Below are 23955 nucleotides of genomic sequence, written 5' to 3'. Positions count from 1 at the left end.
TTTTTTAATTTTTTTTTTACAAGTGTCAAGTTGTGAGTGGTCCACATCAGCATAAGTAGGGAATTCCTACTTCTACGGCCTGAGGCAAGCATTGTTCATGAGTAAAATACTTTATTTATCATTCATTAATGATTTGTAACTCTTGACCTTTCGATAGCTTGATTAAATATCTTATTTAATTATACATTATATATATATATGCCTAGGGTGAGCCTTATATAAAGGCACTCGGAGTTTCCAAAATATAATAAGCGAGGTGCCCAAGTGTAATGAAATATGATGAAACTGTAACGAAGTTTCAGTCAACCAAATTCAACTATATCAGAGAGTTTCTGACAAAGGTTTGACAACGACAAAGGTTTGACAACGGTATCATGAATATACATATACATATATATATATATATATATATATATATATATATATATATATGTATTTGAATATAATTTCTTAAATTATATTTTATTCTGAAAAAATGATTGGACGGGGATGAATAAATGAGTTCATAAAGGGTGTCATGGGGAGGACCATGGCCCCCCAAAAAAATTTGAATTTTTTTTAATCTTTAGCATAAGAAAAAAAAAAAAAATTAGTCAGTGGCACCCCTTCAGGTTTGGACAAATATCACCTTAAAACATCTTTCGAGAATTACTACCACTTAGGTTCAATTTTGTTTTTCCGTCACAAAACCGTTAAAAACTTGAAAAAGACAATTTTACCCCTAATTTTTTATTTTAAAATATGAGCACCCTAAAATAACTATTTTACCCTCAATATTTAAACCCCAAAAGTCAAAACTCTTCGTCTCTCTCACCCCACTGAAAACATGAGCTTCCTGTATTGATATATACAACAATTATATATATATATATACACACAGATTTATATATTAAGTAAGTCATAGCCAATTTAAAGAAGAAAAAAAACAAAAACAAAAAAAAAAAAAAGCAACAGAGTGGTTACTGTTTGGATGGATCGATGCCCGCAGCCCGTCAGGGACTTTTCACTAGATCAGATCGGATCGAGGATGATCTCTTCTACACTTATATGCGCTGGTTGTTATGAGATTTATATATACCACTCGCAAGTGCACGAATCTTTGTAGATAAGGTTTACTTGTAAGGGTGTCGTACCCAATGGACTTGTGTAAAATAAGTTTGTCAACAGATTTCTAAAATTCCAAATTAACTTGAAAGTATGATAACCGAATCGTGATGATTAATTCTAAATTAACTAAATAAAAAAAAATAAAAAAATAAAAACTAAAGAACAATGATTAAATAAGATGTAGAAAATAGAGAGGGGTATGATTTCCCCACTAACGTCGCACCACCTGTCAATTGCATCAATTTATTGAAGATATATGATATAACATGCACAGGGAATTAATCATGGCTACAAGCACATATTAATTCAGTTAGAGAATAATATAATTTAAAGCTAAGCATGGACTATCTTCGATTGGTATAAACCATCTACCTAACTACTTTACTCTAGGATGTAGCATGGTCTATCTTTCCTAGGCATAATCCATCAAATCTCTAACATTATATTCAGAGAAATACCATTGTGTAATCATCTCATTCACAACTACAAAAAGTGAATGAGTTGTGTTCAATTACAAGATTCAAATATCTAAGACAAAATAGAAAAATATTTGTAATTGAATTAAAACTTTAAAACCGATTCTTATGGAAAAATTAATTAAAAATCCTATAGATTACACAATCATGCATGATAAAAATTATTCTCCAATAATTAAATACAATCAAACCAGTGTGCTAAGCTAGGGCTACATCACAACCTTAGCAAAGCGTTTAGCCAAGCATGACTGGAGTGAAATTCTTCATGGTTGAGGAAGACATCTTCACCGCCATGGATCAATCTCTTCTTTCTTCTAACTGCTCCTCTCTGATCTCAACCTCAAGCTCCTCTGTATCCTCCCTCAATGTTGTAGAGGACCTCCTTTAAATAATAAAAGATCAGCCCTAAAGTTCCATTTTTCATATAGGAGACATACATAGAAATTCTATCGATAAGGACTCCCAAAATTTGTGCAAACTTCTAGGCCAATTTTGACAAGGTAAACAGCTGTTTTAGAAAAAGCTCGTGAAACACAAAATTGTAGCTCTTCGAATTTCCTATCAACCTACCTAAAAATTTAGCCATTTTGACACTCGATGAGAGAGATACAGCCAGATTACCAAAATGGGTTTAAATTACCAACTTTGGCGACAAATCCTTTTTGGAGAAGGATTTTTCCTTTTCTTCTTCTTTACATTCTCATCAACTTGTAACTTCTTTTAAACAAATTTCTAAGTATAATTAGACTTGGATCTTCAACATTGCTCGGTCCCACGAAAAGTCATCTTGTAAAGCTCAGAATTACTGGTCTTGACTGAATTTACAATTAAAGCCCTGAAATAAATAAAAATAATAAAACAATGTAAAATCTCAAATAAACTACCATTAAGATAATAAAACATGCAAGTAAAGGGACTAAAACTGGTGGTGAAGGAGTAGAGGTCGGCGAAGGTGAGAAGCTCGTGAGGCCTCAGCACCTGCTGACTAGCTTACATATCGCTGATTTGAAGTACGTAATTGTTGAAGATTCGGTGAGTAGATTGCGAGTCCGAGCTCGTCTTGTATTTTCTTCTCTTATTCAGCTTTGCACATGGGTGGCTTTTGGTGGTGGAGTTTGGTGAGAGAAACCAAGGCCGGCGATTCTGGAATGAATTTAGAATTCTCAATTCTATTTCCATCCCGTCCTCATCTATCCAATTTCACAATTCCAGCACTTTAAAGACCATATTGATAGATATGTATTAATGGGGTATAGGAATTTGCAACTGTATTTAAGATTTAATAAGGAGTGTTGGCGAGGTTCCAAGATGGATTTTGTAGAAAAAGAAATCAAGCTAAGGTTTTTGTTTTTTTGGGGCTCGCTTGTTTTTGTAAGACATTAAAGAATGCTCAAGTTGAGTGTGATAAAGCTCTTCCTGAGCTTTTTTGGGGCGGATTGCAAAAAAAATTCGCTTGTGTCATCATTTTCATGTACAACGAAATTGCTTCTGAATTATGATAAAGAGATGGTAGGTGCTTGTAACTGATTTTAACACACAGATTTTTTTTTTATTCTTTTGTAATATAATTGAACTGATATATATCATTTTAATAGCTTGTCATTGAATTTAGATGTCAAAATAACTTGGGAGATTTGAGATTTCAAAACCCATGCTTCTTTGGATGTTTTGGATAATACGCAGAAGAGGGAGAAAGGGACATTAGCTCAACATATTTCACCGGTTCAATGGGGGCATAAATGTCATTTTATACATTAAAAATCCTTTAATAAGTTAACACAAAGTCAAATGGGTAATAATGTCATTTTACATGTCAAAAGTACTCTTGACACTCCTGAAAGACGGAACAAATGTTAAAAGATAGAACAAATGTTTTAAAGTGATATTTGGTCAAACTTGAGAGAGTGCCACTGAAATTAACTCAAAAAATTAATATAGGAAAAAAGAAAAATTGTATATGATGGTCTATAATTGCCCCCCTCCCAAAATTATTTTTTCTCTAAAGGGCCTTTAACAAATTTAGGCTCAAATTCATTTGCAATATAATAAGATTTTGTGTATATATATATATAGATATATAATATACTGAAGCTTTGTACACTTGTTGTATACGCTGATTGTCAGATAGTGATAGGTTAGTTGTTTCAAGTTGATGCCTAACTAAGAATTTTAACTTTATTTTTTATAATAAGGTAAAACGGATGTGAATATGTAAGTTCCTTTCTTTTTCTTTTTATCTTCTCCTTTGCTTTCAGTTTGAAGCTTCTGTCAATATTAATTTATTTATTTTTTTCAAATACTCTTCTGTACATTATTTCTAAACCAGTGGTTTAGGAATATATATATATATATATAACTTAGAGTATATAATATTATCAATCAATTAAACAAAAATCTCATTTTTTCAATATATATACTTTACCCCAAATTTTATTAATTGATTCAAATATTCAGTTCCAACTTGCAAAATCAAAAGAATCTCACTTTTGAGTTGAGATCAAAAGTGAGTAATAAATTGGTCAGATCCTCGAATACCATATAAATTACTCCATCTGTTCCAAAATAATTGTCTGATTTGAGAACTATGCCATTTTGGAATGGAGGGAGTATATAATCATATTTTTTTTATACATATAATATATATATATATATATATATATATATATATATATATTTTAAAAATTCAACATTTACTTTTTTATTTTTATGTAGCTCAAAGTATAAAACTGGTAATTGGTTCAAACGGAGTACTCTTGCTCATATTTGGCGAAGATTGGTGTAAAGAACCTCTGAATTAGAGGCATCACTTTTGAATTATTATCTTTATACAATTATACTATTATTTGATAATTGAAAATAATCAAAGATGGATAGTTTAATATGTATTACACATTATGCGTTTCATTTTTTGCTAGATTATTAATTTGTATTATTACAACATCAAATTCGTATTTGTTTATAAATTATAGTCAAATTGTTTACTTGAAACTTCTATAAATTTTGACTTAAATCTTATTTGTGTTAGGGAAGCTTGATAAAAAAATAAAATAAATACCTTCTTTAAATTGCTTTCTTTTTTAAAAAAAAAATTGGAAAAATTTTGGCTAGATATATGTTTGTATGAATATAATGAATAATAATTTTTTTTTTTTTTTTTTTTTTTTTTTTTTTTTTTTTTTTTTTTGCTTGAATTAGTCTTATGATTCCTTCAAAGTTTGCCCCCCAACCACAAAATCCTAGCTCCGCCCCTGTGTCACTCTATAAACATACAGATTGTTAAATTTGGCTTACTTGAATCCCGAAAATAGTGTACAGCCATTTGATATTCCGATTGCACCTAAGAGAGGCTTCAATTATTTTCAAGAAACGATTACGCGTCTCTAAGCCTTGATTTGAAATTATATTTAATTTTTTATGTATGTTTCCAAATATTATTATTTATCACATATTTATATTTATGTGATTATCTCCTCTAAACATCGGATATATTGCCATTTATCTGACCCGATTCCAACAATAATTGTAGTGGAATATAAGTTGGCTTGAAACTGAATGTGATGGCGCACGCATATCGCAGGGGAGGTAGTAGTGTGTTTGTATTGGCACAAATGCTGTGGTTTTGATTGGCGAAGAGAGTGTATCATGTAAAGAGAAATTCAAAAGCTGAACCGATTGCAAGAAATATACGGACGAAAATTTGGAAACACTCGTCGGTGCTTTCAAATTGAAATTAAAAATGAAAAAATAATAATAATTCACCGTGAAATTAGAAATGAAAAAAAATTAGTTGAAACTCTGATTCGGTGACGTCAAAATCAAAATCGAATACATACAAAAAATATTTACATGTTTTGGCTTTACAAGTTGACAACCATTGGGAATTTGGGAGGCCCTGAACACGGTTCTCCTAACGTAACATGATTGACAAAAAAATATACAGATTAATCTTGATGTCACAAAACTAATCATTTAAATAACTGAGTTTTATTAAAATGGCACACAAAGAACAAAATGATCAAGTACTCCAGTGTTCAAACACTCGAGTGTTCAAACAGAGTTTTATTAAAATGGCACACAGAGAACAAAATGATCAAACACTGAGTTTTATTAAAATGGCACACAAAGAACAAAATGATCAAGTACTCGAGTGTTCAAACACTCAAAAATGAAACTATTCTGTTCATTTTACGTGAATTTACATTTGGACAATTGTATTCGTCATGCGATTTGAACTGTTGATGAGTATGAAGTATACGGGATGGCTTCTAGAGTCTCAAGAACTTCCTTCTTATTCGTGTTGCGCTCATTACGGTTGAATTGACTTGAATGTTACAAATGCCGCCTAAATCACCCACAAATCAAACAATGTGACATAAAACACCAAAACATTCAGCATGGCTCATCATCCTTACTTGAGACTTTTGATTCGGGGGTAGAGCCCCAATACATGCTCCGGCATGAAGTCATGTCGCGTCAAAATTCCAACGATTGGATGCCTCTGCAATGAGAGTCAAAAAGTTTGCATAATTATTAAATTGCAGATGAACTTGAAGGAATTTAAAGGATAAATGGAGTTTTTATATGATTTCCTTGGGGAAGAAAAACAAGATGAAACCACTTAGTCTCAAGCTCAAATAGTATCTCCTCTTTCCAAACAGAAGGTTGAGGGTTCAAGTACCCTAGTGGGCAATCGTGTGTGTGTGTGTGTGTGTGTGTGTGTGTGTGTGTGTGTGTGAGAGAGAGAGAGAGAGAGAGAGAGAATTGAATGTGTGCAAATTACCTATAAAGGTGAAGGAAGATAAAATAAGGAATGGTCAGATACAAGGTCATTTATGAAACTTTCTATATTTCCTTGAGGGAGAAGATACAAGGAACGACCAGTGGATGGAAATTGAAGTCAGTCCTTCGAAAGTGAGACAAGAAGCAAAACCAAAGTAAAAAAAGAATATGCTGTCAATTGATTCAATTGCATGTCAATGTATAACCACCTAGCTGACTAGAACCAAAGGAGACCTTTTTCACTTACCCAACCCAATCAAAGGGAACCTGATTCCACAATATATGCATGTGAGCCCCCAGCACTCATGCATCCATATATGTGTGATATAGAAAGATAGATATAGGGGGAGAGAGAGGATCATACCCCTTGAGTCTTTGGTACGACGCACATATGCCTGAGACCAAGTTGGCGAAATAGAATTGCAGCTTTAGCCAGTGACATTGTCTCAACCACTGTGTATGGTGATGCATTAGTAATTGGATGTAGATCAACATACATCTCCATCTCGTCTTCATCAATATCCAAATCCTCCAATTTGAGCCCCTTTCCTGATCCAGCTTTAGCAAAATCAAATGCGAAAAACCTCTTCAAGTTTTCTTCCCCAGTAAGCACCCTATCCCTTGAGAAGTTCTTTTTGTTGAGCAAAACAAGTATGTGAGACCTCAAAACGAGCCCACACAATTCTGGTGCATCTGAGAAAGGTGGCTCGTCAATAACAGGGAATCCATTATGCCCTGTAGTCCTCAAGGCATGTATTATGGTTTCCACCTTTTCAACACCGGAAAAGGTCATCAATGGACCAGTAACAACATCACGTGCAAACAAATGCTTCATGTAAGGTTCTACATGGGCCTCCAAATAGGGCAATCCCTTCAATTTAACTATTTGATCATAGACACCTTTATTGAAACAATCAGCAATGGTTTTCGAGATAAGGAGAACCAGCATCACAAGGGGAAGCAATAATAGGTCATTGGTGAGCTCAAGAAGTATAACACAAAGGGAAACTGTCATTCTCATGGTGCCACCAAGAAAAGAGGCAGCTCCTAGGAGGGCAAAGAGACCCATGTCAAGTTTAGAGATTGATACAAAGAGCCTCCCAACAAGACGACCATAGGAAGCTCCAGCTAATATAACTGGGATGAAGAGCCCAGAGGGGATAGCAATTCCATAAGTGATAACACCAAGACAGTAGACAGCAAAAAAGAAGATGATAAGAGTGGAAATACGAAATTCATTCTCGGTGCTGGTACTGAATAAGTTGCGTATAGCATCATCATTAGTATTTAGGAAGAGGGAGGCAAGGTCATTGTAATAGCCTGATTCGCATTGGAAGCTTTTAAAGTTGCCAGATCCATCAACAGAGGGGCAGGTTACCGTCAAATTACGAGGGCAAGCGATGCACTTTGCAAACCATGGCAGGCCAAAGGCACAACATGATGTCACGAAGGCGACGGTGACAACAAGTAAAATTTTGTAAACAGCACCTCTTCTGCAGCAAGAAGAAAACCAGTGGTTTAGTAGAATTTAATAACAGAGAACAATGTACATTTAGTAGATTTGACGTATTTGAAAATCAACATCATCATAGATGCCTTCATCACTCTGTGATTTGGATAAAGAAAATGATCAATACCACTACCATTCAGGGGGCACATATACAGTGACATAGACAAGAATTTACACTAGTGGGGACGAAATGCTTTTGAACAACCAATTCACAAAACTACCAACCTATTGGAATTAGCAAAAATCTACTCACTTTCCTAACTATTTTTTATTTTTTGTATTAGTTTGTTGAAAAGGACAAGATTACTTCAGAAAAAAAAAGGATTAGGTTTCTTGTGAATCAGTTTAAAGTTAAGAAATCGATTAAAGGAGGGTTTTATTACTCCCGCTCTTCATGAGAGAATGAGTCAAATATAGAGGCCGATGGGAGAGACTTCTTCAAGTTGGGCAAGAAGGTGGAGAGAGAGCTCAATTTTAACACCAAAAATTGACTTGATAGGAATCAGGTATCTTCTCCACCTCTCAAAAAAAAAAAGGTTCAGTGTTCCAGTTTGGAAAGGGTGGAAGTGTGTGAGTACACTCTTACCTAGTCACAAACAAACAAACAAAATAATAATAATAGTAAAAAAGAATTTTGAGAGGGGGCTACTTTAGAATAAAATTAATATATATCAAAATAATTGAGTGGGGGCAGCTGGCTTCAATTAATTCCGTGCCTGCCCATATAGCTTGTGCTTTATTCAAAAACAAAGTGATAAACACGCCAGTGATGATGAGCGATGACGATTGAGCATAAATGCATGGTGCAGGCATGTTAGTAAATGTTTTATCAGTGCAGTGTTTTGATGTTTGCCAATTTAAAAATGTTAATAATTGTAATAAAGAATGAGGACATACTCGTTTATGATACTATAAGTGCGAAGGACCTTGTCCACAAGATAATTATACAGGCTTCCAAAAATACCTCCAATAACTCCAAGGAGTAGTACTGCTAGTATATCCGGGATACTATATGATACCTCTGCTGAACTAACATCATACATAATCAGACCTCCTTGTCCAAATAACCCACATTTTCCCGTCCAACAATATTCTATAAAAGCTCTTAAAACTATAGCAACAACAGCTGTTGTGAAAAAGGTTCTCCAAAGAAGAGCACTCCTCCACCTGGACAGCGGCCAAGGAAAAACATAAAATAAAAGAAGTTAGCTGCTAAGCTTGATATACATATATTGACTAATATCATGAAAGATCCTAAGCTTCAACATGGAAAGGTACGAAAAGCAACATTCCTCACTTAATAAATACAGTGCCTCAAAAATAAGATGTTCAAATATAAAATGTTTTCAGAAACCTTTAGCCCACATTAATTTTTTATGGGAAGTTTAAAGGCTATATAAACTATTTGTTGTATTGAGCTTGATTGAGTGACCCGTGTTTAAGCACTTTGGGTCACATGCACATGCGCTCTTCAACCTGTTCGTTTCTCTAATTTATTTTATTTGATTCTTTTATTTATCTATCTCATTCAATTCTACTTATACTGCTAGCTATTTAGTTTATCTTAATTTGTTTTATCTATATGTTTATTTTACAATTACATTTCTGCTATTAGAAATTTCATATTATTATTTTTGTTACCTGTTTGTTACTTTAGTTGCAAATTAGCAGAGGACAAAATTCATTCTGTACTCATATTTATCATATTTTTGAAAGACTTAATTTTTTAAGAAAAATATAAAATAAAATTACAACATAAGGTCTACAAAATAGATAGTGATTCAACAATGCTGTCATTTCTCTTCATATTTTAAATTTAATAACAGGAAACCAAATTATAATAGAACAAATACTGTACCAATCTGATCAAGTTGGTTACCAGATCACTCAATTACTTTTAACTGAAATTTGCTCATGTTTGCCATTGGAAATTTCCCCTGTTCTTTCAAGTAATTAAATGTAAACAACTGCACTGTTGTCACCATGGGAAGGCATGATTTACCTCATAGCGCAACAAATTTTGCAAATCAGAAGGAATCAGATGCCTGTCTATGCATCCAAATTTACCACGCTTCCAGAAACACCATGAAAAACAGGGAAAGGTGTATGCGAGAGGGAGAGATTAAAGGTACCATGAAGCTGCTTCTTCGAGTGCAAAGAGGACGCCACCCACTGGTGCCCGGAAAGCAGCAGCTACACCAGCAGCAGCACCACAAGTGATCAAGTCTCGCCGGTCCCTATCATTTTTGAAGTATTTTAGCCATGTCCAGGTCAAATGATACTTGCGAGAACCACCTTGCCCAAGTAAAGAGGCTATACAGGCACCCGTGTGTACCATAGGTCCCTCTTTACCCACCACAAATCCAGCAGAAACACCAAGAATGGAACCAAAAATCTGCCAATTTGATAATTGTAAACATAAAAAAGAACTCATGAATTATCCTGGAAATGATGAAGGGAAGAGAGAGAGAGAACTCTGGCAAGATTGTAAGATTTTTGAAATCCAGACAAGATTCACAATATATATACTATTAGAAATTTTTTATTTATATTTTTTGGTAGGTATACTGTTATAAACCTATTCACAACATTTGATGAACTTTCATGTTTTAAGACTTTTCACAAGAGTAGAGGAGTTCATTCATTGAATTTCATCAAATGAGATGTGGAACAATCTTTTCGGAAAACTATCTGAACTATAGATTCCTCACCAAATCAGCATCTTGGACCTCTCTAAAACTTACAGTTTTCAATATATTTAATCAAGGCCAATATGAAGTGAAGGATCGAAATATAAAAGAGGACATCACCTAAATAAAAAGCAAAGAAAAAAGGGAGAAAAACATTTAAATGGAAATATGGACTTAGGAACAAGAATCAGTAGTGTCAAACAGCATAGGAACTTCTACTTGATGAAGCTAAGGAAAATTTACTGTAAACCCTAATTCTAGTATTGAAGCCATATTCTTTTTAGCTCCTAAATAAAACGACTTGGCCTCATTTTCCCAAGGCTCAGCATTTTCACAGGTTCAATGGCAGAGACATTACACAAGATGCATGTGATGCATACACATTGAGACAAAGGTTCAACCATTCAAGGAAAAAGTCCCATGCATACATGCTGTGCTCATGCTTCTAGTTTGTATATTGTCAATTAAATTAATTATTTATTAGAATAAAATATTTGATATGCAAATGCATTGTATGGAAATGATAACCTTTAATAGCATCAATGCCAACTTACATATGCACAAGAACATGGCCTCATGATTGCACACGCACACAGACATGTATATGTATATTTATGTTGGCATCACGAATTTCAGACTAAAAAAAAACTTTTTCCTTTTTATTTTTCTTAAATTTTATCGATTCAACTACATAATGTTCTCATATAAAAAATTAGCAACTGTCTGTCCACCGTTGCATTTGTAGAGCTACCATTTGGACTTTTCATATCCCAACAGCCTCGCTAATGTACTTTTTGCTCATTATAATCAATCATGATCTCAGGACTTGGGCGGTACACCATGACTCGACTGATTTCTAACAGATAAAAAAAGATAATATGAAAATGGGGCACAAGTATGACAAAACACAATAATTTTTTTTTTTTTTTTTTTTTTTTTTTTTTAAGTTACAAATTTGGAGGGTTAAGTCATAATAAGATTTTATTTTTTTATATGTACAAAAAATAATTTTTACTTATTTTATCCACTTTAACATGAATTAAATTATTTTTTTTTTCTTAGTTGGTACTCACACACACATGCCTCTTCTAAGACTTGAACCCAGACCTCCCTTTGGGAAGTAAGAGGCTGATACCACTAGGCCACTAGCCCGTTGGTATTTATTTTTGTTTTTGTCTTTTTGTCTTTACATTATTTATCTAATTAATAATAACATATGCTAAATTTGTATGGGAATCCCATTCCTTAAAAAAGGTAATACAAAACTAACATGTTTTAAGACTTTTCACAAGAGTAGAGGAGTTCACCCATTAAATCTCATCAAATGAGATTCAATGGGAACCATTCACTTTGAGAACCAACTGAACCACTATAGTATGGTGTATGCTCAAAGAAAGAAACATCCATGGATATAAACTGCTGACAACTGGGAGGATGGTAACACCTATAACCTTTTTGAGAGTGAGAATAACCGCTTTGTACGAGTCTGCCCCAACTGCTGAACAAAGCACACACACCCGAAAACTCGCGGAGGAATCAAAAAAAAGAGATGAATTGGGATGTAAGATTGAGAGTGGGGCTGCAAAGTTAAGAACCCTAGAAGGAGTCCTACGAATGATGTAAACCAAGGTTGTTAAAACAGATATTCTACGTGGAATCGTTTTGGACTTCGTAGAATCAGAATCGTAGAATCGGATTGTGAATCATAAGATTCTACCAAACTAATAAAAATACAACTCAAACTAGCTTTGTAAACAAAAATTATCCTTAAAATAAATAGAGAATAAGCCAAAGCACAAAATATATATATAACATAGTGCCTTTAATATATCAAGAAGGGTAATATGGTAAGTTTATAGATTTAAGGTCAAGTATACATCTTTTGTCTATCTATGGTACAAGTCTACGAAATCAGCCGACACGCAAAGATCAGCGACAACTCCTCTCGCCTTTCTCAGGTAAGCTCTCTTAGTTTCGACCTTGTTCCCTCTCTCTCCTCCTCCTCTGCTTCTTCTTCTTCTTCACCTAAAACCCTAGCAACTCTTTTTTTCCTCCTTTTTTTTTCCTCAAGCAACTTATCTCTTCATTGGAGTTGCTTTGTCGATCGCGAAAGAGAAGAACCGTAAAGTCTGTAATCAATCTAAGGCTTCTTCTACCCAAAACAAGACCACAAATATGGAGTGATTCAGAATCGCTGGGATCGTAAAGAATCGTACGATCCCACAATTCTACCCGCGATTCTGCACAAGCTACGATTTCTATGCGATTCGGATCGATTTAGGCATGTTAGTTCATGGAATCGTGCGATTCTACGACCCGAAATCGCGATTTTGATAACCATGATGTAAACAGTTGTAAGAACTGCATCTCCCCAAAATGACTGGGGGAACATTCATGCCAATGCACATTGCTCTGACTAGGTCAAGGATGTAGCGATTCTTTCTCTCAAAACGGCCATTCTGTTGAGGAGTTTTAACATTAGCCATCTGATGCTCAATCCCAAATTCTGTACATAACCGCTGTACCTCCCCATAAGTGTACTCAGTACCCTAGTCAGATCTGAATTTTTTAATGGTACGACCATATTGAGTCTGAACCATTGTCATAAAATTTTTAAAAATGGTGTACACCTCATTTTTGGTTTTCATAAGATGTGCCATGTAACACGACTATGATCCTCAATGAACACCACGAAATATCGAAATCCAAGACTAAAAGTAACTGGGCAAGGACCCCACACATCTGAATGAACAAGATCAAAAGGTGTTAAAGCAGATTTATTACTACTAGCAGGATAATTGGAACGAATATGTTTAGCCATATGACATGTCTCACAGGATAAATTTGATACTACCACGTTAAAAAATAAGGAAGGAATAAATATTAAATTACCCAAACGCATAAGCTGGGCTTTATTAGATGAAACAAAATTAGAAAATGAAGCTGAATGTGCTTAAGGTGACAAAGGAGCATCCAACAGGTATAGACCGTCCACTTCACGCCCACTGCCAATCGTCCGTTTCGACACCAGATCCTGAAAAATACAATGAGAGGGAAAGAACGTTACACCACAATTTAATTGTTTGGTAACGTTACTAACAGAAATAAGATTTGTAGTCAACTGTGGAACATGAAGTGTGTCTAACAAAGTTAATGAAGGAGTAACTGATATATGACCCTTCCCAGCAATGGAAGATGGAGAGCCATCCGCAAGGCGTACCTTGCAATGGCCAGAGTAGATACTATAAGATTGGAATAATAGGGACATATCAGTCATATTATCTAAAGCACCAGAATCAATGATCCATGGTGTCGAAGATGCAGATACGCTATGTGCAAACGCAATAGTACCTGAGTGGGCATAAGTGAAGGTTGGCTGAGATGATGCCTCCATTTGGTTGAAGAATTGTTTGAACTTGTCCAAATCAGCTCGAGTCAAGGTAACTGTGGCAGAAGATGTAAAGGCAGAGTTGCCAGGAGTTGACAACGAGACTGGTTGTGTAACAGATTGTGCAGAGGATCGAGGTTGTTGTTTATGTTGCTGTGGGCGTCCATGTAGAACAAAACAACGAGATTTGATGTGACCAATTTTTCCGCAATGGTCACACCATCCACATTATCGTCCCAGAGGAGGACCTGTGGTAGAGCTCTGAACTAACTGGGATGGTGCAGTTCTTGAAAGGTTGGGAATCCGAACTGCCATAGCAGAATGATCAACAGAAGCAACACCTAATGGATGAGTCCGACGGCTCTCATCTGACAACACATAGGAATATGCATCCTCAAGAGTAGGGAATGAAGATAAGCCTAATAAATGAACACGAGCATACTCAAACTCATCGTTCGACCCGGTAAGAAACTGAAACACTCAATTCTTCTCCGCAATCCCTGCATATAAAACTGCATCATTTGGATCCTTCCAAGAGTGGAAGGAATCATTAAATGACATCTCCTCCCAAATAATACGAAGCTTGGCGATGTAACTTGAAATTGTCAAGTCACCTTGAGAAATCATGGTGATATCTCGCCCCAGTTGGAAAATCTGTGCATTATTCTGCCTTTGAGAATAAAAGCGTTGAACCGAATCCCAAATCTGCTTAGCAATCTTCATAAACATATAACCGACAGCTATGTTTGATTGCATCGAATTGACTAGCCAAGACATAACCATAGCGTTATCTGCAAACCACTGTGGATATGCCTTCTCTGACTCAGCTGGCCCTTTCTTAGAACCAATAATATAGTCAATCTTGCCTTTGCCACCAATAAACATCTTAGCAGACTATGCCCAAATCAAATAGTTTGAACTGGAACCATCCAACTTCACTGTGGTGATTTGAAGTCCTGGATTTTCTAATGAGTTGGTGGAAAAAATGGCACCACCACCCACAAAACTTGAGCCAAGAGAATTAACAGTCGAGGACCTGAATCTGCCATAATCTGTCACACAACAATAAAAAACTCCAAAACTCCACAAATTCTGTTAATAAATCAAAGGGTCTCCTCAGACCATAAACAATAACAATGTCTCCTCAAACCATTCCCTAAAAATCCAAAAACATACGTTTTTTTAAGGAGTGTTGCCTGCTTTCATATAGCCAAACAACCTCCTTCTTAATATCCAGAACCTCTTTGTAGATTACAATTTTTTTTTACCCAAGCCCTTCTAGGTGTGGGAGACCAACTATCCCAATTTACCCAACCCTAGAAGAGTAAAAAAGAAATTGTAAAACTTAAAAATACATGTTTTCGATCACAAAACAGCAACACAGAAAAACATGTGTAGGCAACGTCACAAGGTGTCAAAAATAGCCTAAGGTGGCTGTCGCACAAGTAGCAAGGCTGCTGAAAGGTATAGAAAGGTGTTGGCTCTGATACCAAGTAGAAATATAAAAAGAATGAGAGAATTGTGTAAAGGCTTGAATGAGATGAATCACTCATTCACACCTCTAGTATTTATAGATAAAAAGAGCACATGCTCATATTATAAGAAAGGAAACTAAATCAAATCTAAATCAAATCACAGCATATTCTATGGCATATTCTATAGCATAATCAAATCTCTGCTATTATTGTAAGTCATTCCATAAATCGTGGCTATCATCTATGCTAACAATAAGAGATACAATATATCCAATATAAAAGAATAATATTTGTATGTTGGAAAATTCCATTCCAAAGTTAAGTTTTATACTAGGGTGTGTCGAAAATTGTGATGCGAGTCTTGTTGATCACGAGTCATCGCCAAAGAAGATAAAGTTAAAAATGAGGATTTTAGTATTGAGATGGAAGTTACATCAAAATATCTCAACTGTGTGCTCCATGAGGTTCAATCACATTAGAAAAAGGTAAGTGAGGCCTTCGAGACCTTAGAAAACAGGTTGGTAAAGACTTAGTTTGGACCACCTTTGACCTAGGTTTTAAAAACCTTGAAAGAATATTTGAGTGAGCCTTGGAACAATATCCACAAAGGGTATTGTATTCAGTCAAATTTCAACTGTCTTATTTTTTTATATATTCTCATTCCATAGAATTTTTATATGGTCAGAAAATAGACACAATAAGCTTTTCAACGATGTTTTTTTCTCAATTTCGAGTTCATTTGACCACTCAACAAATCCTGAAAAGTTAAGTTAGTTATTCTGCACAATCATTGAAAGTTTTCCAGAATACTATTGTATTGGTTGTGGCTTTTCCTGAACCAGTTGAACTTGGTCCAGAATGTTATTATACCGGTGATACCTTTCATTGTACCAGTTGAACTTGCCCAGAATTGGATGTGAACTCAACCAAAACACATCCATACATGCCTAATTGATTTCTAATCATTCTAGGACTTGAAAATAGGGTGAGAGAGAACACACATAATAGTAGAGGAGAGATATTGTAAAATCCCTATTGATATCATTATGCTTTCTTCATCATATAGCTGGGATTTGATTGATGACCATTCATACAACTTTGTGATTGATCTAGAGAGCATGGAGTTTCATTGATTTCGACATGTCAACCAGAATTTCATCCACAAATTCATTCAATTTGGATTTTTCTTCAAAGGAGTATATTGGGATTACAGCAAATTTGTTTCATTAATTAGGCATTACAGCTGTATTTCCATGTATTAGCTGTTTGTATTTGTATTTAAATTATTTTCCATATATAGTTTGAGGTAGGTAAGATCTCTAGGAATTAATTCAGATTTGTATAGTTATTATTGATTCTGTATAGCTGGCAGATTTATTTTTTCTTATTATAGAGTCTTGTATAAATATAGGCTGGGTCCTATCCTCCATAAGAATTGAATATACAAATTATTCATCATCTCTTCTTCTTCTTATTCCGCTAATATGGTATCAGAGCTAGAATTTTGAATCTGATATTATTTTTTCTCTTTTTTCTGTACCTCTTGCTAGCCCAGCTTTTGTGCCTCTTCGTGGCTATTTTTTTTCTATATAGTTATTTGTTCTAATGGCAGAACCCCTGTTCCAGCCACTGTGGTGACTAAACCAGTCATCCACTTTGATAACCCCACTCTCCAAATTACCCCTGAGAAACTCAATGGAAAAAATTTCCTTGAGTGGTCTCAATCGGTGTAGCTATTCTTCAAAAGTAGAGGAAAAATGGGGTATCTTCGGGGGACTATTAAAGAACCCAAAGAATCAGATCCTTCTTATGATTCCTGGGAAGCTGAAAATTCCCAGATCATGACGTGGTTTAATTAATTCCATGACTTCAGGAATTAGTAAACCATTTCTCTTCCTTTCCACAGCAAAAGAAATATAGGATAGTGTGACTCGGAGTTACTCAAAAAAAGGAAGGGCTCCACGAAAGTTTGAACTGAAAAGAAAAATCCACAACACCAAGCAAGGAAACTCCTCCGTGACAGAGTATTTTAATACTCTTATGGTATTATGGCAAGAGCTAGACCTTCACCAACACTTTGAGATCAAGGACGCTAAAGTTGCTAAACAACTTGCTGAGATTTTAGAGGGGGGTCGAGTTTTTGAATTTCTTGCTGGACTCAATTCTGATTTTGATGAAGTCAGTGGGAGGATTCTAGGAAAAGAGCCTCTTTGCTCTTTGGAGGAAAGTTTATCGTATGTTAGTAATGAAGAAGATCGAAAAGCAGTTCTCTCTAAAACTGCTAAGTTTCTGATCTCAAAACTGAAGGAGTTCATTTCAATTCTGGGCAGTATAAAAATCAAAATAAAAAAGGAGAGACTGACTTAAGGTGGTGTGATTTTTGTAATAGACCAAGGCATACAAGACAAACTTGCTGGAGATTGAATGGGAAACCTTCCATTGGAGACAAAGGAAATCGTCCACAGCAAAGGAAGGCCTTTCAAGCAGTGACTGATTCTATGGAAAGCAATATAGAGGATCTCTCTAATGACCAGATCTTCTCTAAAGCACAACTTGAGGCTTTACAACAGATGCTAGGACGGGCTAGTCTCTCTGGTATATCAAATTCTAATTCAGTTGCCACTAGCCACTTTGTCCAATCAGGTACTACCCCTACTGCCCTCCTTAGTAGCACCAATAAATCTTGGATTATAGACTCTGGAGCCTCAGACCACATGACTGGTAATTCCTATGATTTCTTAACATACAATCCATGTTCAGGCAAAGATAAAGTTAAGGTTGCTGATGGGTCCTTTGTTCCTATCCATGGAAAAGGTTTTATTCCTATTTCCAATACTCTATCTCTTTCATCTGTCCTACATGTCCCTAGTTCTACCTATAATCTTTTATCCATTAGCAAGATCACAAACAATCTAAATTGCTCAGTGACCTTTTTCCCTACTTATTGTTTGTTTCAGGATCTAACCTCGGGGAAGAAGATTGGCAATGGTGAAGAGAGAGACGGGTTGTATTATCTTCATCCTGGTAAAGAGATTGCTCAGCCCATACTTCAGTCAGTAATAAAGAAAATCTGATATGGTTGCTCCATTTCAAAACTGGTCATCCAAACTGTAAGTCCCTTAAAGTGTTATATCCTGGTTTGTTTTCGGGTTTAGATCTTTCAGTCTTTCAATGTGAAATTTGTGAACTTTCTAAAAGTCACCGTGTTCCTTTTCCAATTAGTAATAAACTTTCTGCAATTCCTTTTTCGATAGTTCACACTGATGTTTGGGGACCCTCCCATATCCTATCCTTGTTTGGTTTTAGATGGTTTGTCAGTTTTATTGATGATTGCACACGTACATCTTGGATTTATTTGCTTCGAAAAAAATCTGAAGTTGCTAATATATTTAAGTCCTTTCACATGATGGTTAAAAATCAATTCCATACCAATATTCAAGTCTTTAGATTTAATAATGGGAGGGAATATTTCAATGAAACTCCGGGAACCTTCATAAATGAAAACGGGATTTTACACCAATCATCATGTATTGATACCCCTCAACAAAATGGGGTAGCAGAGAGAAAAAATAGACATTTACTCGAAGTGGCAAGAGCCTTATTGTTTTCTAGGAGTGTACCCAAGTGTTATTGGAGCGATGCTATTCTAGCAGCAGCTTACTTGATCAACCGAATGCCCTCTAAAACACTCAATATGAAAACTCCAATTGACTGCCTTAATTCCTTTTCCACAAATGAAAGTATTTTCAACAATCTTCCTTTTAAAGTTTTTGGGTGTGTAGCCTACATTCACCTTCCAAGTAGAGAAAGATCTAAACTTGACCCTAGAGCACAAAAATGTATCTTTCTTGGTTATTCCCCAAACAAAAAAGGCTACAAATGTTTTCATCCTCCTACGAAGAAATATTTTGTCACTATGGATGTAAAAATTTTTGAAAATCTATCCTACTATCCCAAGTCCGATCTTCAGGGGGAGATTGGTGATGAAAAGGAAGATCTTTCCTATGATCTCTCAATAAATCTTAACCAAATAAATCTCGATTCTACTCATACTCCTACTCCTACTCCTACTCCTACGCCTATTGCTTTACCAGAACAGCCGAGTCTAAGGGAGAATATTCAAGTTGAAAAACCAGAGGGGAACAGAAATATAGTTCAGCCAAACACTCCACTTGTGTACTCACGAAGGAAACCTGGTCAGACTATACAGCCCGACACTCTCACCCGCAATCAATCTTCAACTCCGGAGTTAGAAAACGAGCACTCTGTAAGTCCTCGGTCAGGTAGTTTACATAATCCTTCTTTGCCTCAATCTGATACGGATTTAGATATTCCTATAGCTATCCGAAAGGGAGTAAGGTAATGTACTACTAAACATCCCATTGCCAATTTTCTATCCTGTCACCGAATTAAACCTTCCTTTCAGGGTTTTATTTCTCAAATTTCTACCGAAAGTATTCCTGCTAATATTTGTGAGGCACTACAGGATCTAAAATGGAGGGGAGCAATTCTTGAGGAAATGAAAGCTCTACAGTAGAATGAAACTTGGGAAATTGTTAATCTACCTAGAGGGAAGAAACCTGTGGGCTGCAAGTGGGTCTTCACTGTGAAGTATAAATCAGATGGGTCAATAGAAAGATACAGGGCAAGACTCGTTGCCAAGGGGTTCACTCAAACCTATGGTTTAGATTACCGAGAGACATTTGCTCTGGTTGCCAAAATGAACTCAGTAAGAATTTTGTTTTCTCTTGCTATTAACTTAGATTGGCCTTTACATCAATTTGATGTAAAAAAATGCATTTTTGCATGGCAATCTAGAAGAGGAGGTTTTTATGGAGTTGCCTCCTGGTTTCGGAGATGCAAGTAGTGAGAAAGTTTGCAGGTTAAAAAAATCTTTATATGGGCTGAAGCAATCTCCTAGAGCTCAGTTCGAAAGATTCTTAAAGTTTCTCATAAAGTGTGGCTTCTCACAGAGTCAAGGAGATCATACACTATTCTTCAAACATTCCCCTCATTAGAAGATTACTGTTCTTATTGTCTACGTTGATGATATTATTATGACTGGAGACAACTTCGAAGAAATTAGACATATGAAGACTCAACTGGCAAAAGAGTTCGAGATTAAGGACTTAGGAAATCTAAGATATTTCCTAGGTATGGAAGTGGCAAAATCAAAGGATAGTACGTTTGTTTCTCAAAGAAAATACATTCTTGACTTGCTTAAGAAGACGGGATTTTTAGGAAGTAAACGAGCAACAACTCCAATCGATCCAAATCATAGATTGGGACTTGACAGTGAAGATAATCCAATTGATAAGGGGAGATATCAAAGGCTAGTAGGGAAATTGATTTATTTATCCCACAAAAGACCAGACATTGCCTATGTTGTAGGGGTGGTAAGTCAATTTATGCACTCTACCTTGGAGTGTCATATGGAAGCTGTTCAAAGAATTCTGAGGTATCTAAAAGCTACACCAAGAGGAGGTCTTCTATTTAAAAAATCTGAACATCTCCTAGTGGAAGTTTACACAGATGCCGATTGGGCTGGTTCAATCACGGATAGGAGATCTACTACTGGTTACTGCACTTTCTTGGGAGGCAATCTGGTTACTTGGAGGAGCAAGAAACAGAATGTAGTTGCCAGGTCCAGTGCAGAAGCAGAATATAGAGCTATGGCTTTGGGAATTTGTGAGATTCTATGGATACATAAGTTACTAAAGGAACTTAAACTAGAGTCTACATTTCCTATGAAAGTATTTTGTGATAATAAAGCAGCAATCAGTATAGCCCACAACCCCGTTCAACATGACCAGACCAAGCATGTCGAAGTGGACAGACACTTCATCAAAGAGAAGATTGAAAGTGGACAAATCACTACACCGTTCGTAACAACTCATCAACAATTAGCTGATATTCTCACAAAAGGAGTTACAACGGTACTCTTTAAAAATCTAAGGAGCAAGCTGGGAATGGTTGACATATACTCACCAACTTGAGGGGGAGTATTGGGATTACAGCAAATTTGTTTCATTAATTAGGCATTACAGCTGTATTTCCATGTATTAGTTGTTTGTATTTGTATTTAAATTATTTTCCATATATAGTTTGAGGTAGGTAGGATCTCTAGGAATGAATTCAGATTTGTATAGTTATTATTGATTCTGTATAGCTGGCAGATTTATTTTTTCTTAGTATAGAGTCTTGTATAAGTATAGGCTGGGTCCTATTCTCCATAAGAATTGAATATACAAATTATTCATCATCTCTTCTTCTTCTTATTCCGCTAATAGAGTATTGTATCTCTATGAAGGGAGATGATTTTTTGGTGAGTAATGGTTTTCTACGTGATGAAGAACTGGGCCTAGCCCGACAGCTTGAAGTCCATACGGCCCATGTTTATTATTGGAGACGTGGGAAGGAAAGATAGAATTAAGGATTTTGACTTTTATTATTATTATTATTTGATTTTAGGATTTCTATTTATGGTAATAGTTTGATTAAGGTTTTTCTATAAGGTTGGTTAAGACATTGTGAAAGACAGCTTTTGATTATTATTATTGATATTGAATTTTGAGATTATCGTGATTTCTCCTCCTTCTGAATTCTTCTTCTCTCCTAATTCCTCTTCTTTATTCTTCTTACCGTTCTCTCTTAATCTCTTTCTGATTCTACTTGAATTCTGATTTCGAATCGCCCCTACCCGCTGCTACATCAATTGGTATCAGAGCAAAAGATTCAAAGCTCAGCCATCATCATCTATTTTAGCAAAGGAAAAAAAAAAAAAAAAATAGTTCAGCAATAATCATTGTTAACCCTACTATTCACACACACAGTACACCCACTGTCTGTTCATCGTCTTCTGTCATCCACCCAAAATACCCCTCTGCTGCCACCAAAACCCCACCACAATCCATCCATCCATCTGCCCTAAACCAGCCCCTGTTCATTTTGTTCTTCACCCACTCTAGTGAAAATCATCACAGTTAATCTTTCCAGAGTTTTCTCGTCGCCACCGTCACCATCGTTACAGCTTTTGCCGTCAGCCAGCCCGTTGCCAAATAGTTTCACCAGAGTTTTTTTTTATCATCGTTGCCAGTAGCAACTTCAGCCAAGAATTCAATACTTGATTTTGGGAAGTCGAATTTAATTCAACGTCATCTTCATGATTTTGGAAAGTCAGCTTTGGATTATCGCTTTGGAAAGATCAAGCTTGGGAAATCAGAATTGATTTGGAAAGGATATATTTTGTTTTCCTTCTATATCAAATTTGACCAAACTCAAATTTAAATTAAAGTGAGATCTAATTAGGCCCAGGAAGCAGTGATCCAGATCCATCTGGCCCAACTCAAGTTAGCTAGCTTCAAATTACTACTGTATGCACCTCGGCAGATCAAAATCAGCCCAGCTTCAGAACAGGCCCAACCCAACAGTGATCCTCTAGTATTAAAAAAAAAAAAACTCAACCCAAGTTCAATACTAGGTCAGAGCCCAAATATATATTTCAGCTCAACCCTGTTTGGTTACTGTTAGCATATATGATACCACGATTTATGGTATGCCTTACAATAATAGCAGAGATTTGACTATGCATATGTTAGCATATATGATACCACGATTTATGGTATAACTTGCCATACTATCAGAGATTTGACTTTGCTATAGAATATGCCATAGAATATGCTTTAAAATAAGTTGTGATTTGATTTAGTTTCCTTCTTGTAATATGAGCATATGCTCATTTTATCTATAAATACTAGAGCTGTGAATAAGTAATTCATATCATTCAAGCCTTTACGCAATTCTCTCATTTCTCTTCTTTTTATATATTTCTACTTGGTATCAGAGCCAACATCTTTCCACACCTTTCAGTAGCCTTGCTACTTGTGCGACAGCTACCTTAGGCTGTTTGTGGCATCGTGTAACGTTGCTTACACATGTTTTTCTGTGTTGCTGTTTTGTGATCGAAAATAGGTATTTTTAAGTTTTATAATTTCTTTTTCACTCTTCTAGGGTTGGGTAAATTGGGATAGTTGGTTTCCAACACCTAGAAGGGCTTTGGTAAAAAAAAAAAATTAGTCCACAAAGAGGTTCTGGATATTAAGAAGGAGGCTGTCTGGCTATATGTAAGCGGGCAGCGCTCCTTAAAAAAGGTATGTATTTGGATTTTTTGGAAATGGTCTGAGAAGACATTGTTATTGTTAATGGTTTGAGGAAACCTTTGATTTATTAATAGAATTTGTGGTGTTTTTGGAGTTTTTTATTGTCGTGTGACAGATTATGGCAGATTCAGGGTCCTCGACTGTTAATTCTCTTGGCTCACATTCTGTGGGTGGTGGTGCCATTTTTCCCACCAACTCATCAGAAAATCCAGGACTTCAAATCAACACAATGAAGTTGGATGGTTCCAACTATTTAATTTGGGCACAGTCTGTCAACATGTTCATTGGTGGCAAAGGCAGGATTGGCTATATTACTGGTTCTGAGAAAGAGCCAGCTGAGTCAGAGAAGGCATATCCACAGTGGTTTGCAA

General features: G+C 35.6%; 1 protein-coding gene across 3 annotated transcripts in view; it reads right to left on the bottom strand.

Moving 5' to 3' along the window:
• Nucleotides 1-5627: 5627 nt before the first annotated feature.
• The window catches only part of LOC132303121 (chloride channel protein CLC-c-like), a 64234-nt gene continuing 45906 nt past the window's right edge, over nt 5628-23955 (bottom strand). For all 3 annotated transcript variants that reach the window (XM_059800222.1, XM_059800223.1, XM_059800224.1), the window contains 4 exons: nt 10005-10267; nt 8770-9039; nt 6727-7855; nt 5628-6081 (listed from right to left, as the gene is read on the bottom strand). In XM_059800222.1, coding sequence (XP_059656205.1) covers nt 5992-6081; nt 6727-7855; nt 8770-9039; nt 10005-10267 — 1752 coding nt within the window. In that variant the 3' untranslated portion in view covers nt 5628-5991. The remainder of the gene's footprint in view (nt 6082-6726; nt 7856-8769; nt 9040-10004; nt 10268-23955) is intronic.

This window comes from Cornus florida, unplaced genomic scaffold (assembly GCF_030987335.1).
Source record: "Cornus florida cultivar Cherokee Brave unplaced genomic scaffold, ASM3098733v1 CherokeeBrave_3.0.0_Hap2_Chr04, whole genome shotgun sequence".
Lineage (NCBI taxonomy): Eukaryota > Viridiplantae > Streptophyta > Magnoliopsida > Cornales > Cornaceae > Cornus > Cornus florida.
The sequence above is the reverse complement of the archived record's forward strand: the minus strand, read 5'-3'. Positions and strand labels throughout refer to the sequence as shown.